At 37.6% G+C, this 22,777-nt stretch overlaps 1 protein-coding gene across 2 annotated transcripts in view; it reads left to right on the top strand.

Annotated features, from left to right (window-relative positions):
- The first annotated feature begins 3,683 nt into the window (after positions 1-3,683).
- The window catches only part of KLHL1 (kelch like family member 1), a 217,770-nt gene continuing 198,676 nt past the window's right edge, over positions 3,684-22,777 (top strand). For both annotated transcript variants that reach the window (XM_065643285.1, XM_065643294.1), the window contains exon 1: positions 3,684-4,189. In XM_065643285.1, the coding sequence (XP_065499357.1) occupies positions 3,684-4,189 (506 nt within the window). The remainder of the gene's footprint in view (positions 4,190-22,777) is intronic.

Below are 22,777 nucleotides of genomic sequence, written 5' to 3' on the forward strand. Positions count from 1 at the left end.
TATGTATACATTATATACAAAATGACAGTTTAGTTTCTTACTAGTACAATATTTTCCCAGTGTTTCATAGTTTACTTATCAAAACCAATTCAGGATATATCTACGTTTCATAAAGCTTGTTCAAAGGCTTTATACACAACAAAAGTTTAAAGAATAAGTCTAATACATTATTTATTTGTGTATCACTTAGCATACTGACACTTTCTTCAGTAAGTTTTGATCTCTCAGTGGATGTCCAGTTCCATCAATTTATTTCTCTGCTCTCTTTGGTGTGAGTATTCTATGGATCTGTTTCACAGCATCTTTTTAACACCCTCAGATTCTTCCTTCTGAATGTATAATTAACCACTCACAAAATCAGCATCTTTATCGCTGAAGTACATGTTCATTCACTCAAGTATGAATTACCACATTCAGGTGGGAATTGTTTTAAAACCATTCATTCTAGTATCATCCTTATCCAAAGCACAATGATATCTCTTTTTTTCTTCTTTTCATCAAAATGTAGTATATTCCGAATTAAAAATACATCAGGTTAAAATTCAGTAACAAAATTACCCGTTATACTTTTAACTTGCTAAGAGGTATATCCCTTCTCTTATTAATAGCTACCATTCCACAGTAACGCATATGCTTATCACTTTCAGTCTTGCTTTATATCTTTTGACTTTATGTAAATGTAAGGTGAAGACTCACATAGATAAGGACTATTCATAACCTGAAGGGTACAGTTACCAAATTACTTTGCATTATGGTTCCTCTGTTGCTTGTTTTACCTATCGATAACTGCACCTATGTCAGGGAACAACTTAACTTTATTCCTGATCCACCAGCTCTCCCTGGGGTACATGGTATGACATGTAAACACCTTAATGTAAACATCTGAAACCTAAAAATAAACAACACTCGAAAGCTTTACAAAGGAAAGAAGGGAAAAAGAATAAAATCTGACTAGTTTGGTTACCTACTTCAAGGTTCTTCGCTTTGAAAGAGCTTGGAGAATTTATTAAAATGATATATATCCCTAGGCAACTTTTCCTACAAAACATGAGTATGAGACTTCCTTAGGGACATGACTATGTGAATTTAATTCATTTGAAGAGCATTAGAAAGATAAAAATACAAAGAGAAAGTGTCAGGAACCTGACTCATAACAGGGACATAAAGATGAACCACTTTCATCCCTTTGCCTAACTAATAGGCAAAGAAAAAAGAGCCATGAGCACTTTCCAGCAAAGTTCGTAAAGTTATTCAAGATTTGAGTGATTATGAATAATCTGGGGAAACTACAACAGGTGAGGAAGTTCAAAAACATGCTGTTTAATAAACAAAGCCACAATGCCATATACTATGTTCCAGTGTGCAATCAGCAGACACGGGACAGATTACCCATGTTTATTATTATCTTGGCTACACTTCATGGGACATGCAAGGTGCAGATAGAAGTCTGTTAGGCATCAAGATGTTTCCCTACAACAACTTAGAGATGTGTATTTTCACTTCTGTTCATACGTTTATGTCATATGTTTATGGCTTTTCTTCCCACTGCTCTCCCAAGCAGCACATATTTGCTCAGATCAGATCCTGGATAAAAATGAACTGTCTCTTCTATTTGCTTTAGAATGTTTTTTGTCTTTTTTTATCACTGAATACTGAGAGCAAAATCAAGACACTAGAGAGTTTGCAGTCCAACTGTTGTGGCGTAAATCAATATTTAAAATGCACAGTGGCAATTTTTCTTCCCTTGAAAGTAGAACTTTGTGTCTGAAATTCTTGTTCTGTTAAATCTTGAACTTTATCAACATTAAACCATGAAACCTAATATGGGTTTATACCCAGAAGCACTACTTCTGTGATAAACTAAATAAAACAGCAATATACTTCAGTGATCAACTAAATAAAAAAGTAATAAAATTGTGACTTAATCTTTGACTTTTGTGTTTCTCTGGAGGGATTTCCAAGCCATAGTGTTTTATGATGAGGAATTAAAACATTCCAGCTTGCAGGAAAGAATTCCTTCAGCTTTATTTCCTGAATTCACAAAGAGTCAGTATAACAAACTTTTAATAGCTCACAAGTGTATGGGTAAAGCTGGTCAATGCAAAGAGTACCTAGGGGAAAATACAATCTTTTTCACCATTTTCCTAAGGATAAATCTTCTAAACCACTTTTTTCTAAGGTACAGGTGGATTGCAGGCATTCTGTATATCATCTTATTGCCAGCAACTTTTCATGCATGGGGATTTATGAGCTAGCAGGTGATCACATGCAGTGCAGTTTTGCCCCTCTATCTCTCTCGTACATTTCACTATGAATCTTTTAATTCTGTAATTATGTCCCAGGTGCACAGTGTACTTCATGACACTTCTCCCAAGTGGGCAGATGTTCCTAAGCAGATCTCTCTGTTGTGAAGGACCTTCCCTTGGGTTTAGCACTGTCAGACTGCATTAAGAGCAGATATAAAAGGTAAGAAGCAGATGTGCGGTGCTATTTCTGCTTGACACACTGTCCCTCTACCCAATGTTTTCTACTGGTACAGCAACACTGAGCCAACAGGCTAATGAATGGAGCCTGCAGAATAAATCGCTAACCTGTAACCTCATCCAGTCTGCATGCAGTCTATTAAGTTTGTACCCTTATAATTCACGCTCTTGTATTTACTGCTGCTGCTGCATTTCCTGTGTCTCTTTATTTTGCTCCCAGCATTACATAGACTCAGAACCAAAATACCAAGAAGAGAAGACTGGCACTAGAGAAAGGGGAGTAGGAGGCTATGAGGAACAGTTAGTGACCTGCCGACTTACTTGCATGAAGAAGACTGAAGCATCTTTTTTTTTTCCGTCTCTTCACACTGACGGCCCCAGAGAACATCTGCGTCACATGCAGGGGAGGGGGCGGCTTGGTGAGAGGCACTGAGATAGATAGAAAATTGTACAGTGAGGACCTTGACAGCCTCACGGACGTGATTTCTTTTTTTTCTCCTACGTACAGTGTATATAAAGGAGCCCCGATTTCTCTCCGTGCCAGCTCTCAGGCTTTGCCATCCCAGGTAACTGCAGGCACGGGACTCCCCTGAGAAATGGGATGGGAAGGAGGGAGGTGGAGATAGGCTGCTAGGTGACTTTTCCCTCTCCGGCAGCACTCGGTCACGGAGCTCTGAGAGACTGAGGAAGAGCCACCTGCTTCGCAATGTGGCTGCTGCCGCCGCCGGTCCTCTCTAGGCTGTAGCTCCGCTAGCTCCCCCGTTAATCAGATTAGCGTGTCTTCGCAGCATCCCTCACCCGCTCTTGCCTCGCAAGTGCCTGTCTCCCCTGAGAGGTGTCTCTCATTTCTGCCTCTCTCTCCTCCCCTTTCCACTGATCACCGTGCAATTCTCGTCAGCTCTGGGCATCTCTCCCTCTTTCTCTTCCCTGCCGGGTGTCTCTACCTCCTCTCGGCGCTGAGCATCACTCCATCCATCCTCCCTCTCTCCTGCACTGGTGTGTGCGCGCATCTCCCTCCTCCTGGCGGCTACCAGCCCTCGTCCTGCAGGCGCAGCGCTGCCCGGAGGAGCCGCCGCTGCCGGGAGCGGGGCCGCCCCGCGCTGCCGCCGCCGCCGCCGCCGCCGCCGCCGCCGCCCGGCCCTGCCTGGTCGCCGTGAGTCCCGCCTCAGCCCGCGCCCGTTCCCCGCCCGCCGCGGCACCATGTCCGGCTCCGGCAGGAAAGACTTCGACGTGAAGCACATCCTGCGCCTCCGCTGGAAACTGTTCAGCCACCCCTCGCCGGCGGGCGGCCCGGCGGGGGGCGGCTGCCTGCCGCCCGACAGCAGCTTCGAGCACTGGGGGCCCAGCCAGAGCCGGCTGCTGAAGAGCCAGGAGAGAGGCAACAGCGTCTTCTGGAAGAAATCCGCCGCCTCTGCCTCCTCCTCGGCGGCCACCACGGCCAGCCCGCCCAACGGGACGCTGCTGCCCGCCGGCGGCCGGCCGGGCGGGGGGCACGGGCTGGGGCACGGGCACGGGCCGGGGCCGCCGCCGCCCCGCACCGTTTTCTACGTGGAGTCCCTGGAGGAGGAGGAGGAGGAGGCGGTGCCCGGCGGGATGGAGGTGGCACGGGAGCCCGAGAAGCCTCTGGCGCCGCCGGAGCGGGAGGAGGCGCCGGGGGGCTGCGCGGATGGAGGCAGCCGGGCAACAGGTGACGGAGACGGGCACAGGTAGGGAAGCGCGGCGGCCCCGGCGCAACCTGCGCGGCGTCCGCGGCTCGGGGGAGCGCTGGGAGGTCCTCGCCCCACGGCCGCGGGGGACAGTGACAGGAGTGGGAACGCAGATGGGCAAGTGTGCGGGAGGGTAGTGGGGCCTGGGAACAGGAGGGCTCTTCCGTTTGAAATGGCAGAGTTTGGGGGCGGAGGGGCGCCCCGCTGTGCGGGGAGGGCTGCCCGAGGGTCCCGGGTGAGGCCGGCAAGCCTCAGGGTCGGGGTGCCGCGGGCAGGGGATGCTGCACCCCTGCCCTTACTCCTGTCCTGCCCTGTCCCTGCCCCTATGCTTGTCATGCCCCGTCGTGCCTTGCCCTTGCCCTTGCCCCTGCCCCTGCCCTTGCCTTGCCCCTACCCCTGTCATGCCCTGTCCTGCCCTGCCTTTATCCCTGTCCTGCATTTATCCGTGCCCCCACCCCTGCCCTGCCCCTGCCCACGGAGCACCTCTCAAAGCGCCTCTCAAAGCCGGCGCTCCGCGCTGGGGATCGTCGCCACCCAACTTTCTCAGAAGTTCATTAAAATGCTAGCGGGAGGTGGTGGTGTTCGGAGTGTTGGGATGCCAGGAGAAAGCTCAAAAGTAAAAACGCCTGCTTTCCTGGAAGTCGGCTACTAAATCTTGTCACAGCCTATCTGAGAGAAAAATAAGAATTTGTGAGTCATGAACTGAATGACACCAGAGAAGATTTAAGAAAAAGAAACATCCAGGTGCTTGTGATTCATATGAAACTTATTTTCATGTTGAATTGCTTTTCTTTCTCGATCCCTGCCCCCCTCCCCTGCTCTCCTGCAGCCCAAACATAAATTGAAATCATTAGAAGAGGGAAATGTAGCTAACATAGAGCTTCCAGAAATACAGTGATGCAGATAATCCTGAGGATAAAACGCTTCATTGGTTTAACTCTGCTTACCCCTGCCTCCCTATGGTTAAAAAAATTTCATTTCCCTTGTCATATATTACTTTTTCTATGAGAGAAAATGTATAATTCTATTTCTAAACAGAAAAGAATAGTTTGTGTTCTTCATAGTGAAAGTAAAGCATATGGTATTAAATATTTTGTTAGTTAAAAAGATAGCACTGTGCATTTGCTTGCATTAGTATAGCTATAGATAAGCATACATGTACGTATAACTTTTGAGTATGTTAAGCTTTCATTCACGTGTATGAATTTTGAATGCTATGGCAAGAGATGGCCAAGTGCTGCAAAAATGGCAGTGCTGTAGTTGAAAGCTCTGTAGTCCAACAGTCTTCTAATGAATGCCCTGACAAGTTATATCTCACTACTTCTGTAGAAATTAATCTTTTTGTGAATGGTGCCTACTTCTTTACTTTATTACTGCTATAGGATATGTAAACTACTGTTCAATCTGGAATGATAGATACCGCCAAATACATAAACAGACAAATATGTGGAACTTCCACCAAGCCTTTATGCATACACCTGGATATTTGGTACAGGGAGTGTAAAATTGTTAACTCCTGGCTCTCCTTAATATTTTATCCTGTACGTATTTAACAACTACTTTAATAGTTTAGGAGTATTCAGAAAACAAATTTTTGTTTTGTGAAAATGATGAGAATTCAACATTTGGATATGTCCCAATACAGACCACATCCACAATATTTCAGATGTCGTGAGCAGGAGATCTCTGGGCAGTATTAGCTAGTAACCCAGCAGTAGGACGTAATATGAGGAGCAAGTCAACAAGGCAGCTTTGCTTTTATACTTGGCATTAGTAAATTTGTTGTTTCTACTATTAATATGTATGTACAAGTGGAAATCACAGTTTTTCTGTTTCTTTGGCTTCTGCTTGGGATCCTCGCATCCCCAAAAGAGGTGGAGTTTGTTTGTTTCTTTGTTTGTTTGTTTTCTGGTTGCTCCCATCTGCTTGATACATTCATTCTGTACTGGAATCCTTTTTCAGCCTATTTCATGTGCAGAATTCCTGGTTTTGGCTATTTGTGGATTTCTAGTTACTCTGTTTTCACATCTAAGTTAAACATTTAGCTGAATGAACTTGAATTCTTAATTTGACTTTTGATATTCTGTTAGATATTATGGAATTTATTCAATGAGAGAGGATGGTTGGGTAACAAGTGTATTCTACTTTATTAATTTAGATTTGTATACCTCTAAAGATCATCTAGTCCAATCCCCCCGCGGGAGCAGGAACACCCGGATGAGGTTACACAGGAAGGTGTCCAGGCGGGTTTTGAATGTCTCCAGAGAAGGAGACTCCACAACCCCCCTGGGCAGCCTGTTCCAGTGCTCTGTCACCCTCACTGAGAAGAAGTTTCTTCTCAAATTTAAATGGAACCTCTTGTGTTCCAGTTTGAACCCATTGCCCCTTGCCTTACCATTGGATGTCACTGAGAAGAGCCTGGCTCCATCCTCGTGACACTCACCCTTTACATATTTATAAACATTAATGGAGTTACCCCTCAGTCTCCTCCAAGCTAAAGAGACCCAGCTCCCTCAGCCTTTCCTCATAAGGGAGATGCTCCACTCCCTTAATCATCTTTGTTGCCCTGCACTGGACTCTCTCCAGCAGTTCCCTGTCCTTCTTGAACTGAGGGGCCCAGAGCTGGACACAATATTCCAGATGAGGTCTCACCAGGGCAGAGTAGAGGGGGAGGAGAACCTCTCTCGACCTACTAACCACCCCCCTTCCAATACACCCCAGGATGCCATTGGCCTTCTTGGCCACAAGGGCACAGTGCTGGCTCATGGCCATCCTGCTGTCCACCAGGATCCCCAGGTCCCTTTCCCCTACACTGCTCTCTAACAGGTTGTTCCCCAACTTATACTGGAACCTGGGGTTGTTCCTGCCCAGATGCAAGATTCTATACTTGCCCTTGTTATATTTCATTAAATTTTTCCCTGCCCAACTCTCTAGCCTGTCCAGGTCTCGTTGGATGGCAGCACAGCCTTCTGGCGTGTCAGCCACTCCTCTCAGCTTGGTGTCATCAGCAAACTTGCTGACAGTGCACTCTATTCCCTCATCCAAGTTATTGATGGATATATTGAACAATACTGGTCCCAGTACTGACCCTTGAGGCACTCCACTAGATACAGGCCTCCAACCAGACTCTGCCCCATTGACCACGACTCTCTGGCTTCTTTCCTTCAGCCAGTTCACAGCCCACCTCACTACCCGATCATCCAGACCACAGTTCCTCAGTTTAGCAGCAAGGATGCTGTGGAAGACTGTGTCAAATGCTTTACTGAAGTCAGGGTAGACCACATCCACCGCTCTGCCGTCATCTAGCCACCTCGTTATGTCTTCATAAAAGGCTATGAGGTACACTCAGTACATGCCTCACAAACCGTTCATGCGTTTATCCTTACAACCACCCTGTTTTACAATGGAGGAGCAAAACAGAGTGAGATAAAGTGAAAGAGAGTTGAATTGCTGTTTTCAGAGCATGTAACGTTTTGCTCCTACTACTTTCTGTGTTCTCAGGTACACCCGTAAATGATGAGCCCTTCCTCAAACCAGTCGCAGACTCCTCTGCCTGTGTGCAGGAGGAATGATGAACACAAGATTCAGTTAATGTTTTGTTTAAGAGACATCTCCAGGAAGGATATGGTAGATATGCCTAACCCACATAAAACAAGCACTGGCAGTATAGAAGTTTTTGAAAATACAGCTTCTGAAAGAAGGTGGCAAGTCCTCCCTCTATTAGATATTGTATAATAGTGTACTGTAAAGCAAGAAGTGAAAGGGCTGAGTTCTGTCCCTTCCTCACACAGTAGAGTTTCACACTCATATCTTGTTTCACTGGAAAAATTAATGAGGAAAAAGCATTTTCTTCTGTTTCTGTTGAATTTGTGACTGGGAAATAAAAAAATCAGAATTAATGTGAGTCCAAAAGGTTAAAAAGTGAGAACATAATTTTGTAATCCCAACATTAACTGAGCAATTTGGTTTACAAGACTCTACGCTCAAAAATATTTATTTAAATTACATCAAATCATTATTTGACAAGAAATAATAGTAATGATCAGGGTAGGATCAGGAACATAAAAATGTATATTTTTAGCTAAAGAATCAAAACTGTTGGATAAGCATTTCTATTGTATTTTTCCATTTTGACCCCTCAAATCTTGCATTTTGATGCTTTTGCCCTTTAGTCTTTCTCACTTCCAAGTCTTCCTCCTTTTCTCTTATCAATCCACCACCTTGTGGTTAGAATGGTGCTGTAGAAAGTTAAGAGTTTGAAACCCATCAGGATGAACAAGAATTTCAGCGCAGCTTTCTAATTTAATGAGAAAATATTTTGATCATTTTAGAAAATGTAGATAAAATTGATATCAAAATTTACAGTTTAAGTGCTTGATTTACGGTTGTGTATGTGTCTAATCTGGAGAGGTTTCTGGTTTCTAAGTAAATGGAGTTTCCCGCTTACAGCTTTGACTTCAGTACTGGAGGCTGCAAACAGAGGGGAATCAAGACACCTTCCCTAGTCTACCTTGTGAACTCTCACACCTTGAAGTATTTTCTCGACTGAACATGGCTATGGCCTTTCTGAGGTGCTATGCTCTTGGTACTGTTTAGGTATCAAAACATGAACTGTGGCTACTACTGTGATAGCCAGATCCTAGAATTTGATACTATAGATGCCAAATTTATGGCTGCTTACATTTTCCGTTGACCTGGCTGTCTCATATGGACTGCTGTGTTAGGAATATAATTTAATGCTAGAGGTGGAATACAGATCATGCAACTCTGCATTTCTAGGTTATGGAATCCGAAGAGAATAATTCATTTGTCTTTACCGTGAGCCATCTTTTCAACTTGATTATGAAACATTTAAAAATGGTTATATAATTTTTATGCTTTTATACTTATACTTTTGCCTTTCACAAGAAAAGAGGCAGAGTTCTTACACAACACAGACCACAGACCTTTCTCCTCTAAAGTTCTAATTCATTCTCAGGGGATGTATGCTCTGTGCATGAAATGCAAAAGAATCTGGTGATAAAAATAGTGCATGATCATATAGCTAAAGATTGTATGTATATATAGATGGAATTCAGTTAAATTTACAAAAAAAATCTAATTCCTGAATTTCCTAATTGTTCAGGCTTTGGCTTTACTACTTCCAGAACACACGTCACTTCATGTGCTGTTGTTTCTTTTGTCCACCACTAGGATGCAGGACTGAAACGAGGATTCACTCTATAAATCGCTGCCACTTGCACGGATAGAAAACTGAGAGCAAAAGGAAGTTCATATTTCCCGTGTGGATAATTACAACAGTGATTGTATACTCTCTCTGCAGAAAGTTTGGGGAACATGACAGCTAAAGGGATAGCAAGTCTACAGAATCTTCTGCTACATTTGAGATCTCAGTGGCAAACACAGACTCATACATTTTTCTTCTTGATGCTCCCAAACTTACTTCATTTTGGTTTATACTCTTTAAACTATTTTTGACTTAAATTTGTATTCTTCTTCTGGATGTTATCCTAGCTTTGTTCTCCTTTCCACAGTCTCAAGCTATTCCTGGCCACCTTATTCAAATTCTAGACTCCTTATTCAGACAGTGTTACTTGATTTTACTGGCTTCTCTTACAATCTGCCACCAGGTTACTTACTTTAATGCAGAACTGTCCATTCTTTCCTGTGTCTTTTCCTAGATACTTTCACAAATCAAGTCCAATTATCCCCCAGTTCTTAACAGCTTGTCAGACCTCTCATTTTTTTGTTTCTCTGCCATAATTTCCTAATGTTCGAATTTCAGTGTCCTTTACACCTTCTTCCAGTTCCTTTGTCAGTTTTAATGGAATCTTAATAGAATTCGCATTCCTATGTTTTCTCCCCAGCTCCCAGTTTTACTGTGTTCCTCTGACCTGTTTCCTCACTGCTGCCAAGTTAATGGTACCATTTGCTATGTTTAATGGGTCAGTAAGACACGTAAGTTTGAGTAATTCATTCTGTCAGTGATGGAGATTTATCTTATCTCTTTCTTAGGTGTACATTTTAGAATAAGGTGAATTGTCTTCCAGACACGCCTATTTCTCTTCATTGAGTGTAACAGGAGTCTAAAGTGGCTAGTTCAGATGTAAATGTCCAATTTAATTATTTAATGTTCAAATAAATTTGACAAAATGAACATAATTTGAAGTCTACATTGCAAATTCAAACTGTTATAAAAGGACAGACAGAATTAATTAAATCTTGGTAGATTTTCATAGCATTAGTAAAGAGCATATCTCCAATCCCAATAAAGGTAAGGGTGCTTCTCTGAAACATGGGTCCACTAAACCCACTAGAAAGCAAGACTTGACAGTTATTTTTCTTGCTGTTATCCATGTACTTTAAACATTGGCTAAACCAACATATTTTTCCTCCGGACTTATTTTGAGAAATGCTTGCACTGTTTTGCCAGAATATTTCCAAAAGATTCAACATGAAGAAAAGAATTGGCAATGGAAATATCACAGAGAGTAGCTAAATCACTAAAATACCTCTGAAACTATGGTTGTCTTAAGGGTAACATCAAACAGCATTATAAAAAAGAAATGCTGTTCAGCCTTTCCATAGTAAAAGAGAAAGCATGTACAGAGAAGAGCAGCTATCTCTGGAAAATCTAATTGATGCTGAATCTTTATAGGTAAGTCTCCAGAAATACTGGTGGCTTTAATATCTTTTTTTTCCCCTCTGATTAAAACAATTTTGTAATAATAATAGTATGGACATATATAGGTCTATATTTGCACACAGACATCTAAATCTGTATTAACTGCATTTCTCTATATAAACAACATAATACATATATATGTAGAATGCATATACGTATGCATATGTTATATATTTATGCATATACATATACTTTTAATCTTTGAATTCTTGCACAGTTATTAATAAATGAATTATAGTTGGTTCCCCCATTCTATTTTTGTGAGCAGTGAAGTTCACTTAAATAGTATACATGGAAAAAAATTAGGGCATATGGTTGGAATCTGTGCTAAATTCATAAGGACAGTGCTACTACATATAGGTTAACATATTCTTAGCACGTGATCATTGCTTTCTAAAAGCTACTTCTTATCCTTGTGACACATTTTTTTATGCCTTGTCGCAAGCAGCTTAAGAGATTGCTCTTTCCTTTTATATCTCAAAGTTACATTTTTTTAGGTGAAAACTGCTCCTTAAATATTATGCTGTGGTGTTTTGGTAGAATTTCCTCATATACAAATTTCCCAGTATTGTTTGAAAAAATTCTTGAGAATACACTACTGATGACCTAAAATAAACTATTTGCACTAGGGAGATAGCTTGATGTATGCCATCAAAAGTTTCTGAAAGGAAATCTATCCTTTAAAAAGTTGAGAACTGCTGCAGGTTTCACAGAAAGGTAAGTAACAATGGAGTCATCCCCAATAATATTGAAAAAAACACCAACATCCCCAAACCTAAACTTTGCCAAAAGTATAATTTCAGTAGTGCCTAAATTTTCTGATTTTTATTTTAAAGAATCATAGCTTACCAATAATTTAAGCCAAGTGCAGATTCAAAATATTAAAATGTTATGATTTTTTGTAACTTTTACTTAAGACTGAAATTTTGTTTAGATCTTTTTCTAATAATATTTTTAGCTTTTCTAAATATTTTTAAAATGTTAATTTTAACTGTAATAACAAATTAGAACATTATAATCATGTACACTTTTACAACACTAATTTATTAGAAAATAAGAAGAGAAAGCATTTCACTCCATAATAAACAAAACAATGTAAGTTTCTCCAAAATTCATGTTAAGATTTATCTGAAAATTTTAATACATATTTTCAATGTAATCAGGTTGGTTTTGCCTGTGGTTTTCATTTGTTTTACTACTACAAGAAATACCATATTATCTGTAACGTATATAATTCCATATGTCCTATTTCCACCTTAAGTCTTGTGTATTTGTACTAGCAATGCTGAGGATTACTGTGAGTTTAGACAGTGTTACAGTTATATAGCCATAAAGATATGTATTCAGAGCAACGCAGGTCATTGTCATGTGTGGCCTGGTTTACCACACCGCATTGCTAATCACACCTCCTATTTCTTCACTCTTCAGTCCTTTACTGCATATCTCCCTGCCATGTTTTGGTTGTCTCACATATACCTTTTCTAGCAGTTAGGATCCAGAATCCATCCTTTCACTCTCTTAGGCACATCTCATCTCTATATTTCTGTTTTCACTACTTCATGTGGAATTTGGTCTATTCTACTTGGCCCACCTGGATTGATGTGTCTGGAGGCTTTAAAGTAAAAGATTTATGGTAAGTCCTAAGGGTAACTTACAGAAATCAGAAGGCACTTATCCTAAGCTTGTGTCTATACAGAAGCTGCTTTTACTCCAGACCAAGGATATACATTTACAGGAGTTCATGCTAATTATATTTTTCACATGAAAAATATTGACTTTAATTAATGAAATAAAATGGAAAATAAAGGATGAGCATAAGTATATGATTCTCAGAAAGAAACCAACAGAAATGTGCAGATAGAATTAAGACAGTTCAATGTGGTGTGTATTCTACAGTTTGGAAATATTTGCTTCAGCTTAAAATAAAACTGAACATTAGAAATTAAACATTTAAAATTAGATCTGACTGAAAATAAGAGTTGTTTTATTTTGATCTTTGGCATTGTTTCAGCATTTGCCATTATCTCAACATAAGTCTTAAAGATGGAAAAATCTTTTTCAAAAGGCCATTTAAAAATTATTTATTGAATCTAAACCAGTAATCTTTATCACACGGAATTGCTTGTCCAATCTTAAGGTGTTTTTTTATTGTCTAATAAATGTCTGGGTTCACTGTGTGGAGTGCATCACCTGCCATTCATTCTTTTTCAAACTGCATCGGCCAAGTTTTCTGTTTTACTATGTCTTATCAACATTAAAGTGTTCAACCTTTTATAACACTTGGATTTGCCTGTCATCTGCTTTTATCCTTCCTCTGTCTCTAAGCATATGATCAAACAACATTGCTTTGACTGTATGGTATCTTTATTGCTATTTTTGTAATGGTGCTTTGTCCAAAGCTGGAAGAGGAACCCAAAACCAAATCAAATCAAAGATCCTTTGATCTGAATAGGTATAATCACATACTCATACTCTCTTTGCTGAATATAGTCCTAGGACTGAATCCTATTTTTGCTCCTAATTCTTTGTAGTGATTCTTCAAGTGTGTAAATGATTCATACTTATATATAGCATGTAGAAATAGGTAAAGAGAGAGGATACAGGATGCATACCAAATGCGTAGGTTTGTTGTACTGAGTGGTTTTGTTGAAACTGTCTCCTCCCAGAATGTCTTATAGTTTAGCAATGAAGAAGTTCTTTAAGGGCATAGAAATTGTGTTATATTTCTTCTTCAAGTATGGAGAAAACATGCAAAAAAGACCTCTGTATTTGTAAGAATATGTGACACTTTAACTTCTGATACTCAACTTTCTATTTTTAGATAGATTCCAGCTGCCTATGGAGATGCAGGTTCTTTTTATGTTTTAGACAGATTAGGTGTGTCACTAATCCAGGCCTTCAGGCCAACCTGGTTTACCACTTTTTCTTAAATTCCTTGTTATTCCTCTACTTATAAATTGAAATCTATAATAATATTAGCATACATCCATTCATTAATAATCTCCACACACACTGTTATATTTTTATGCTCGCAGTTGAAATATGATAATTTGTGAATGTCTGAAAGATTATTTTTTATGACATAATTTATCACAGAATTTTATAGTACTAATCATCATGCTAAATAGGCACCTTCGATATGTAAGGTCTGCTGGCTTATTTTATGCAAGTTGAATTTTTGTTTGTCAGTTGTTTTGTCTTAATTTTAACTATTAATTTATCCAAAATTGCAACCTACTTTTTATATCCATTATCTGAAGTTCAGAACAAAAAAACTCTGAAAGAAATGAAAAAAAACACCCCTAAAGTAGCAATAGTAAGCACAACTTCAAAATATACAAGATTCTAAACAAGAAAAGAGAAAGGAGAAAGGAGGGGAGAGAGAAGTAAAGAATATGCAATAAACAATTCTTAATATTTTCAGTTAGTGGGAACAATTTTAAAAATCTTTTTAGGCACCTATTGACAGATGTGAAGATTTCAAACTGCTGCCACATTTCAGAAGATTTTTAATAGAAAAAGCGTCAATAAATAATTGTTTGTTAATCAACAATACCTTCACCAACGTATTTGATTATAATTAATGCTCTTGAATTGAGTTTTGCATATCTTGAATCTGGTTATTTTAGTTTAGAAGATTAATTACTTTTATTTGTAAATATAATAGTCTTTGAGAGGACTGAAATTTAGATGAAAGTGAATGCTTCTGTACACCGTTCATCTGGGATGGAATTTATGAAAACTGTCATAAAAGGGATGCAAGAGGAAAGCCTTGTTCACATGCAAAACTAGAAACAATAGTTGTGTCAGTTGGCATTCTTCATATGTTTTTTTTGGGCCCAGTACTTTCGTTTTAGTCACTAATGACTAAATAATGAAATAAAGCATGTGCTTCTTAAAAATGAAGAGAAGATTCTTAGAGGATTCATAAATACATTACTGGAGAGAATTAGAATGCAAAATCATAGAATCGTAGAATGGTTTGGGTTAGAAGCGACCTTAAAGATCATCTAGTTCCACCCCCCCTGCCATGTGCAGGAACACCTTCCTCTAGACCAAGTTGCTCAAAGCCCCATCCAACCTGGCCTTGACCACTTCCAGGGATGGGGCATCCACAACTTCTCTAGGCAGCCTGTTCCAGTGCCTCACCACCCTCATGGTGAAGAATTTCTTCCTTCCATCTAATCTAAATCTACCCTCTTTCAGTTCAAAGCCATTGCCCCTTGTCCTAGCACTACATGCTTTTGTAAAAAGTGCCTCTCCAGCTTTCTTTTAGCCCCGCTTTGGGTACTGGAAGGCTGCTTTAAGGTCTCCCTAGAGCCTTCTTTTCTCCAGACTGAACAACCCCAACCGTCTCAACCTCTCTTCATAGGAGAGGTGTTCCAGTCCTCTGATCATCTTCATGTCCCTCATTTGGACTCACTCCAACAGGTCCATGTCCTTCTTATGTTGGGGGTCCCAGACCTGAATGCAGTACTCCAGATTGGGTCTTGCAAGAGGAGAGGTGGAGAATTACCTCCCTCAACTTGCTGGTTATGCTTCTTTTGATGTAGCCCAGGATATGGTTGGCTTTCTGGGCTGCAAGCACACATTGGCCGCTCATGTTAAGCTTCTCATCAACCAACATCCCTAATACTAATAAATCTGGAAAACCAGAGACATTCTCTGAAAAAATGAATATGGACTAGTTCAACTTGCTATCCTGTCACAAGAATAATCAGCAGAGATACCCATTGAGATCAAATGTTTATGTAGCAGTTCTGCAGAAGTTTTGCAGCTACTAAATAGCAAGTAAAAGCCACACTGCTGCTAAAATTTAGTCATAGGAATATATAAACAGATACATAGCCTGCAAAATAACTTAATAATTCATCTTCTCTGACTAGTTTTGGTAGAGCCTCAGCTCTACTGTACTGTCCATGACAGTCAAGAAAGGTATGGATTGTTTGGAGAACTTCTAGGTGAAAAATCACTAGAATTTTAGCAAACATTGTACAAGAAAAAAAAAAAGATTAACATAGGAAAGAGATTTTTTTTTTTTAAGATTTGATAACAATATTCATCTACTCTTCCTATGAAAGGAAAGTTGGAAAAGATCTAAAGAATTTAAATCACACATGAGATGATCAGTAAAAAATTGATTCTATGGATACTTACACACAGGCACAAATTTCCTGGGGGTGGTGTGGACTATTTGATATCCAGGATTAGAAGAATGGGTTAGACATATGTCTGTCAAGCATGACATGTTTAAGCATGACAGCCCTTTTGCCTTGAAGAAGGAAAAGTGCATTAAATAATCTCTCACAAACTATCAGTCAGTATCTTTCTATGAAAAGATTGGCTACAGATGCTGACAAGGAGTTTTAAAAAAACTCTAACCTTTCATGCAAGGATTAAAAGTTTTTTTGTTACCATCCCATTTTTACAACATTCTTTGAATCTCTTAACTACACATAACCAAAATCAATCCCCATCATATCAGGCATTTAACATACAGTCATACTCATGACAATCTTAGAGTTTAAAGAAATTATACTAATTGGAAAGAAATGCAAGTATTGTTACCTGGTTAGTATTTGTTGTTTGTTTGTTTGTTTGTTGTCGTTGTTTTTTGTTTTTTTGAGACAGAACATTGAAGGAAAAATAACTGAATTACATGAGGAAACTTATAAAGTGAAACTAGCTGGTTTGAGTCTGAGTCCTTAAAGGCAAGACCCTATACCTTCCTCCAGTAAATGTTATCATAAAATAAAATTCATCCATAGTACTCATAAAAATGATGTTAAAGTGTGTAATCAAAACTTGTGTATTTAGTTCCTCAAACTCTAAAATTTTAATTATATGAAATTTAGTGTGTTCCTTTTTTGTGTGCCATCTTCGTTGTTATTCCCCCAATGAGCCCATTTAATATCATATTTCTCCTTGTATCATCTTAAAAAGACTGCAAAAAATATCACTAGATTTTTTTGCTTCCAGAAACAAATAGTATATTAGATACAAATAAAGACTTAAAAATAGTTTTGTATAGTTTCCTAATAGCACTAAGTATTCTTTAGTACCATCTGTCTCACCACCATCTAAGTTGTTAGATCAATTTCTCTTCAGGTGACACTGTTCTCATGACAGGCTTCAAGCATTACTAAAGCTCAGAGTTGAAATAAGGTCTTTTTATGTGCTGGGTTCTTGATACTTTCATAATGAGAGAGTACACAGCATTCAGAGTGTAACTCACAGAATCAAACATGGTTTTCTACTAAAGGAGGTTACTGTCTGAAGTGTCTTGTTTCCTTTGTAGTGGTGATTGGGAATTACATAGCAAAAAAGGCAGTGAGTAATTAAGAAAAGAAGGAATTTGCCATGTCTTATGAATCTCCTTCTAAGAGGCTTCCTTCTGAAGGATAAATATCATCAGAAGGTTTCTTTCCAAATTCCAGTGGCTAACAATTGATACAGATGTTTCTTAAATCTTTTGTCTGGTATTAAAATTAATTCCTCTGTGCATGACACAAGAACATTTTGAAAAGATCAGTGAAAAAGTTCAAGATATAGAAGACTAAAAACCAGTCAGATTAATTAATATCAGAAATGAATCTTGGGAAGAACTCCTTTTTTTTTTCTTTCTTCTTCTTTTTTTTTTTTTTTCCCCTGCAGACTAATTGTTATATTACAACAGAGGCGTATCTAGGCATATGTTATTTTGCAAGGTGAAGTCAAATAACTTCACTCTTCAGGGACTTGTTTTTCTCTCTGGCCTGCTTGTGTAGTCTAAACAGAGCCACCCATGGTTACTGTGCTATAGGAAAAGCTCAAATATACGTCAGGATTTTTATTTTGTTTTGCTTTTTATGTTAGCATATGAAAACAGCAGTTGAAAAAAAAAACCCACCGAACAGATGGTTTGTGCATTCTGTTACAAGCTGATGATAGGTGCTCTAACTAGTATTATGGAGGCAACATTGTCTGCTAAAAGTTTTGAAGGAAGTATGATTGTGTCCTAAATTAAGCAGAAAAATATCAAGATGTCTTTTTTTGTTGTTAAAAGGTGAAGAATCTATGTATTTCAACGTATGCACATTTGTATGTTTCTATGCATATGAATATAGATAGACAAGCTGGGAAACCATGAAGTATTCTCATTTCAGAAGTAGTGCTGCCTCTATTCAAATGTCATGTTTTGATTATATGTCCCAAACTTTTCTGTTGGGGCCACAGCACTGTAATGAAACCTGTATCTCAGCATGCTTGAGCATATTCGAATACCATGTAGATGGACCTCACTAATTTGTATTGATTTTCATTTTTTATTATTTCTTCATTATTTATCTCATTTTTTACTGGAAGAAATACAGATAATGATATTGCTTTTTGTCTTCTCATACAAACACTACCTTGGAGGAGACTTTGGTGGAGCTCAGAAAAATACATTTCCTCTTCACAGGCAGGTGAAACTTTATTTATCTAAGATTCCTTACCATTACCATAACAGGCAATCTTTCTGTCAAAGAGTGAATTCCAGCATCCTTTCAGAGTAAGCAGCAGCTTTAATGACTCCTTTTCCACTTTTGTAGATTTCTTTTTCTCTTAAGGAACAGAAACTGCCTAAAAATGTAAGTTAAAAAATTAACCAAACACACACGTCTCATGTTATGTACAGTAGACAAGTTTCAGAGTTTAAGTCTGAAAAATTTCCACACTGAACTGTAGAAGTTTCAGAATATTGGAAACATGGATCTAATTGGAAAACCAAAACACAACATACCAGAAATCTCAAGCAAGAGCTTCAAAAATAAATCTCTGACAGCTTCCACTAATTGTATTCTTGACAACTGTTTTAAACATTCGGAAACTTTTTTATTTGGGCCAGCTATATGTTATTAAGTTTAAAACTTTAAACTTATGGTTCGTGTAGTAAATGATAACAGAAGATAAAAAACTTACAAAATTATTATTTTTTTCATTCCCTAATTTACTTTATCTTTCAAATTGCTTCTAATGCTAATTTTTATAATAATGTCTGATTTTAAAGTGTGCTTTTAAAGTCAGTTCTAATAGCAAGTTCCTTTAGGCTTGTTTTAAAATTAATCCAGGCTAAAACGTGTTAAAAAAATAATCCCTGTATATACAATGAGATCATTTTCTACTAATTCAGTTCATTATGGAATGGTCAGGCAAAAAAGATTTGATGTTTCACTTCTGTACACAAAAGCAGAGTTTAACACAAATTTTCCATGAATCTATTCTAGTAAGAAAATAATGTTTTATAAAAAAATAGTGGGAAAATGTGATTCCACTGCATGATTTATTGATTTAAAATGAATAATTAAGAAGATTTTCAAAATTACTGAAGCATCCTGTATGGCATATGGACAAAAAGGCTACAGTCTCATTTAAAAAAAATATTTTTGCTTCAAAGTTCATAATTAGGTAGTTTAAAAGCCTGAAAAGTGTTACAAAAACTGATACTAAATGATTCAAATTAATGTGTTGAATTGAGCTGATTGGGACTCCTTTTTTTACTAATTTTTGAATTCTGGTTCATGAAATCATCAAGGTTCTGACTGTATTGTCAGAATCTTGGAAAATTATTAATCTCAAAATCCTATCAAATAGCTGAAGAAATGATTACAAGTTTAGTGAAATAAGAAAAAATATATTTCGTTATTAATTCTGAGATCACAGATCCTATTTTTGGGAATTTTGCAACCACATGAATGTTTTTGAAATGCATACTTTGTTGATGTAAGTTCTTCTCTGTGTATAGTTATCTCACTTCAGTAATCTTTTACTTTTTAGACTCTCCTACATTTATACATACTTGGTATACCATTGAAAACAGCCAAGGACTTATATAGCAATAATCAGCTTAAATGGATAAACTTTATGGTATGCCTTGCCTTTTTAACAAATATAGTCAATTAGTCTTATATTAAAGTTTGTAGTTTACTATCAATGTAATATTTCAACCTTGTTTTCCATTACTGCCAAGTATTCAGTAAGATGTAGTGTCAAAGGGGAATGAACCATAGCAGTCTTATATCAGAAATACCATTTTTGTTAAAAGCTTAATAAGGAAAAAAACCCAGTGTTATTCTTCTACTAAGCTTTTTGCCACATTCTGAGTATTGTCCCTGCTGTTTGACCTTTTAAAATGGGATTTCTTTTTAAATGTCTACATTGTATTAGAAAATAGTTTCTGAAAATAAAAGAACAATTCTTAGATATTATAATTGGCAACTGAAGAGAAACAGCATGCAAGCAAGAGGAAGATTACTAAATTTTTAGTAACCGTCTTCAGACTACCATAACATTTCTTAGTATTATTTTTGTGTATTGTGTTATCAGGTCCAAAAGAATTTAACAATTTTGCCAAATTTTATTTCCTAAAAATGCAGGCAGTCAGCATTGATGAAGCTATTTTAGCCTTGTTTTTACAGTGAGGTATTAGTTTATTAATAAGAGTTTGTCCAATTTAATTTTACTCATTTAAAGAAAGACATCTAGTCCAGTAGTTACCTAGCTAACCTAATGGACTCAACAGTTGAATATAGCTTATCTGAGCAAAAATGTGGCATATGCTGCAAAAAATGAGTCCTCTATCTGCGTGATGAAAGTATGTGCATTAGTTTAAAAAGTGAAAACAGAAATTTATTATACAGTCCAAAGATAGTTTCAAATGGTTGTGCAACAGCCAGTGTCTGACATTCAACTATTTGTATGAGATTTGGTTACTGGTACTCAAACAATACTACTGATAACCTCTGTAGATTCACCACTGAATTGAAGGTGGCGAGATAAGTTTATGAAATAAAAGTGTATGAGCATAATACATTAACATTTGTGTGTGTGTGCATGTTTTAAGTGTGATTTTTCTTCAAATCACATTTTATACCATCTCAGTATAATTTTGTGTTATACTTCTTGCATCCCAACCTTTTCTGATTATTACCTCAGGAAAAGAAAAAAAAAAAGAGATGGATTAGGATAAGTACCCAAAATAATTATGTTTATACAAATTCTGTAAAACACTATCATTTGAACATGGCAGCCTACATACCACAACCAAAATGATTTGTGAAAGGGTAGAATATATCTCTGAAGAGATAACAGAACATCTTGTTCTAATTCAACCCAAAGAACAAAAACATATTAAAAAATCAAGCCTCACTAATTCTGATGCTCACATATTTGTTTAATTTACCCTGTATATAGAAGAGTTTTGACTTTAAATATTAACAAACAAGTCTTGCTTAAAAACTAACCTGTCACAGGTGTTTGTTAGAACTCTAATCTTTTAATTTGTAAGTGACTGTAAATCAGCATAATGATTTTTTAACTAAAAAAAATAGATCTGAGGAAGTATAAAACAAAACAGCTGAAAAAATAGTTGTACAGAGAATGTGAACTGCTATTGTTGTCATGGCAGTTTAATTCATTTTACTTTATAGCTGCATCAATTTAGGAGCATTTGCAGGGACAGTTATTGTATGTCAGCTGAGAAACAGTTATATTAATATCTTAAGATAGGTCAACTTATTCACTTGCTGCCATCTGCAGCAAGTCCTAAGACTGAAAATTTTAAATGTTAAGAGTTCAACTTTATTCAATAAAAGAGAAGAATGAAAGATATTAGTTGTCCTTTATTATCCAATATTCTTGATTTACATCTAGGTCTGAAAAGTTATCTGAAAGGAGCTGGTCTTGGAAAGAATGGATTATTTACTTTGCTCCGAAACTTATTGTGAAGGGCTCCACTCCACATTATTGGTCTGGAATGAAACCAGGATTGTCTACAGATGCTTATTGTTTTTTTTCTTAGAATATTCTCAGATCTGATGCAGAATATTCATTTGGCAAGAGAAACTTTTTAACATGGCTGAAACATCTGCATTCAACACATTTGAATTATTTTTAAATGGGCTTAAGAGCAACATATATGAATTTCATATAAAGGTACTGTTTGGAGATACTGGCTGAACATTGCTGAATTCAAAAGAGAATACATTCAAGTGGAGGCTCAGTCTTACAGAGCCCCATAGCTATTGACAATTCCTCTACTAATTTTGACTAAAATACATTTGAGCTCTAGCAACCAGTAATGCCTGATTAAGTTTTGGGATTGGTCAAGATCAGCTATTGAAAGTTTTGAAAGAAAGTTTGTAACAATTTCATTTTATTGGAACTCAAAGGTGTTTTGTTGTTGTTGTTGTTTGTTTGTTTGTTTGTTTGTTTTTACTGTTATGCATGTACCAAAAATAAATACAGCATGAGAGAAAAAAAAAAAAAAGAAGAATCAGAAAAGCATCTCTTTAAAGCAGCAATGTAATAAAATGTACATTTCTTTCCTTTTTGGTAGGTACACTTGCTCTCTTTAAAACAGAACTTATCACAAGCTCAACTCTTGTCTTAATATTTTATAACCTTAAGCCTTATAAAACTTTAACTCTGATATAAAAGTTTAATACATCAGCAGAAGATAGTTGCTGAATAAGAATGTTTTGAAAGGGGTTCTTTAGCACAAAGAAGAAAGAGTGGAGTCATTTGTGAATATTTTATGTTACAAGAACCACCTTCAATGTCAACCTTCAGTTTTTTGACAAAAAAAGACTGTCAAAAGGTTAGTTGTAGCCTTTGGAAAAGGTTACTTTAATAATACCAAGCATAGAACATATGAAATGTTTGCAAGTCTTTCGTTGTTGTTTTTTTTTCATTTTGCATGTTACTGATGTCAATTAAAAACATCATCACTCAAGGAGAAATACATTTTGGAATAAGCACTGCTATAATCAAAGCTTTGCCTTCCAGAAAAAAAATTCTTATGGAAAACGTATGAGGGTGAAATGATTGATATGTATTTCAGATTGAAGTATTTGCAAATTCCATTTTGACATGGGGGGTTAAAG

This window comes from Caloenas nicobarica, chromosome 1 (genome assembly GCF_036013445.1).
Source record: "Caloenas nicobarica isolate bCalNic1 chromosome 1, bCalNic1.hap1, whole genome shotgun sequence".
NCBI lineage: Eukaryota > Metazoa > Chordata > Aves > Columbiformes > Columbidae > Caloenas > Caloenas nicobarica.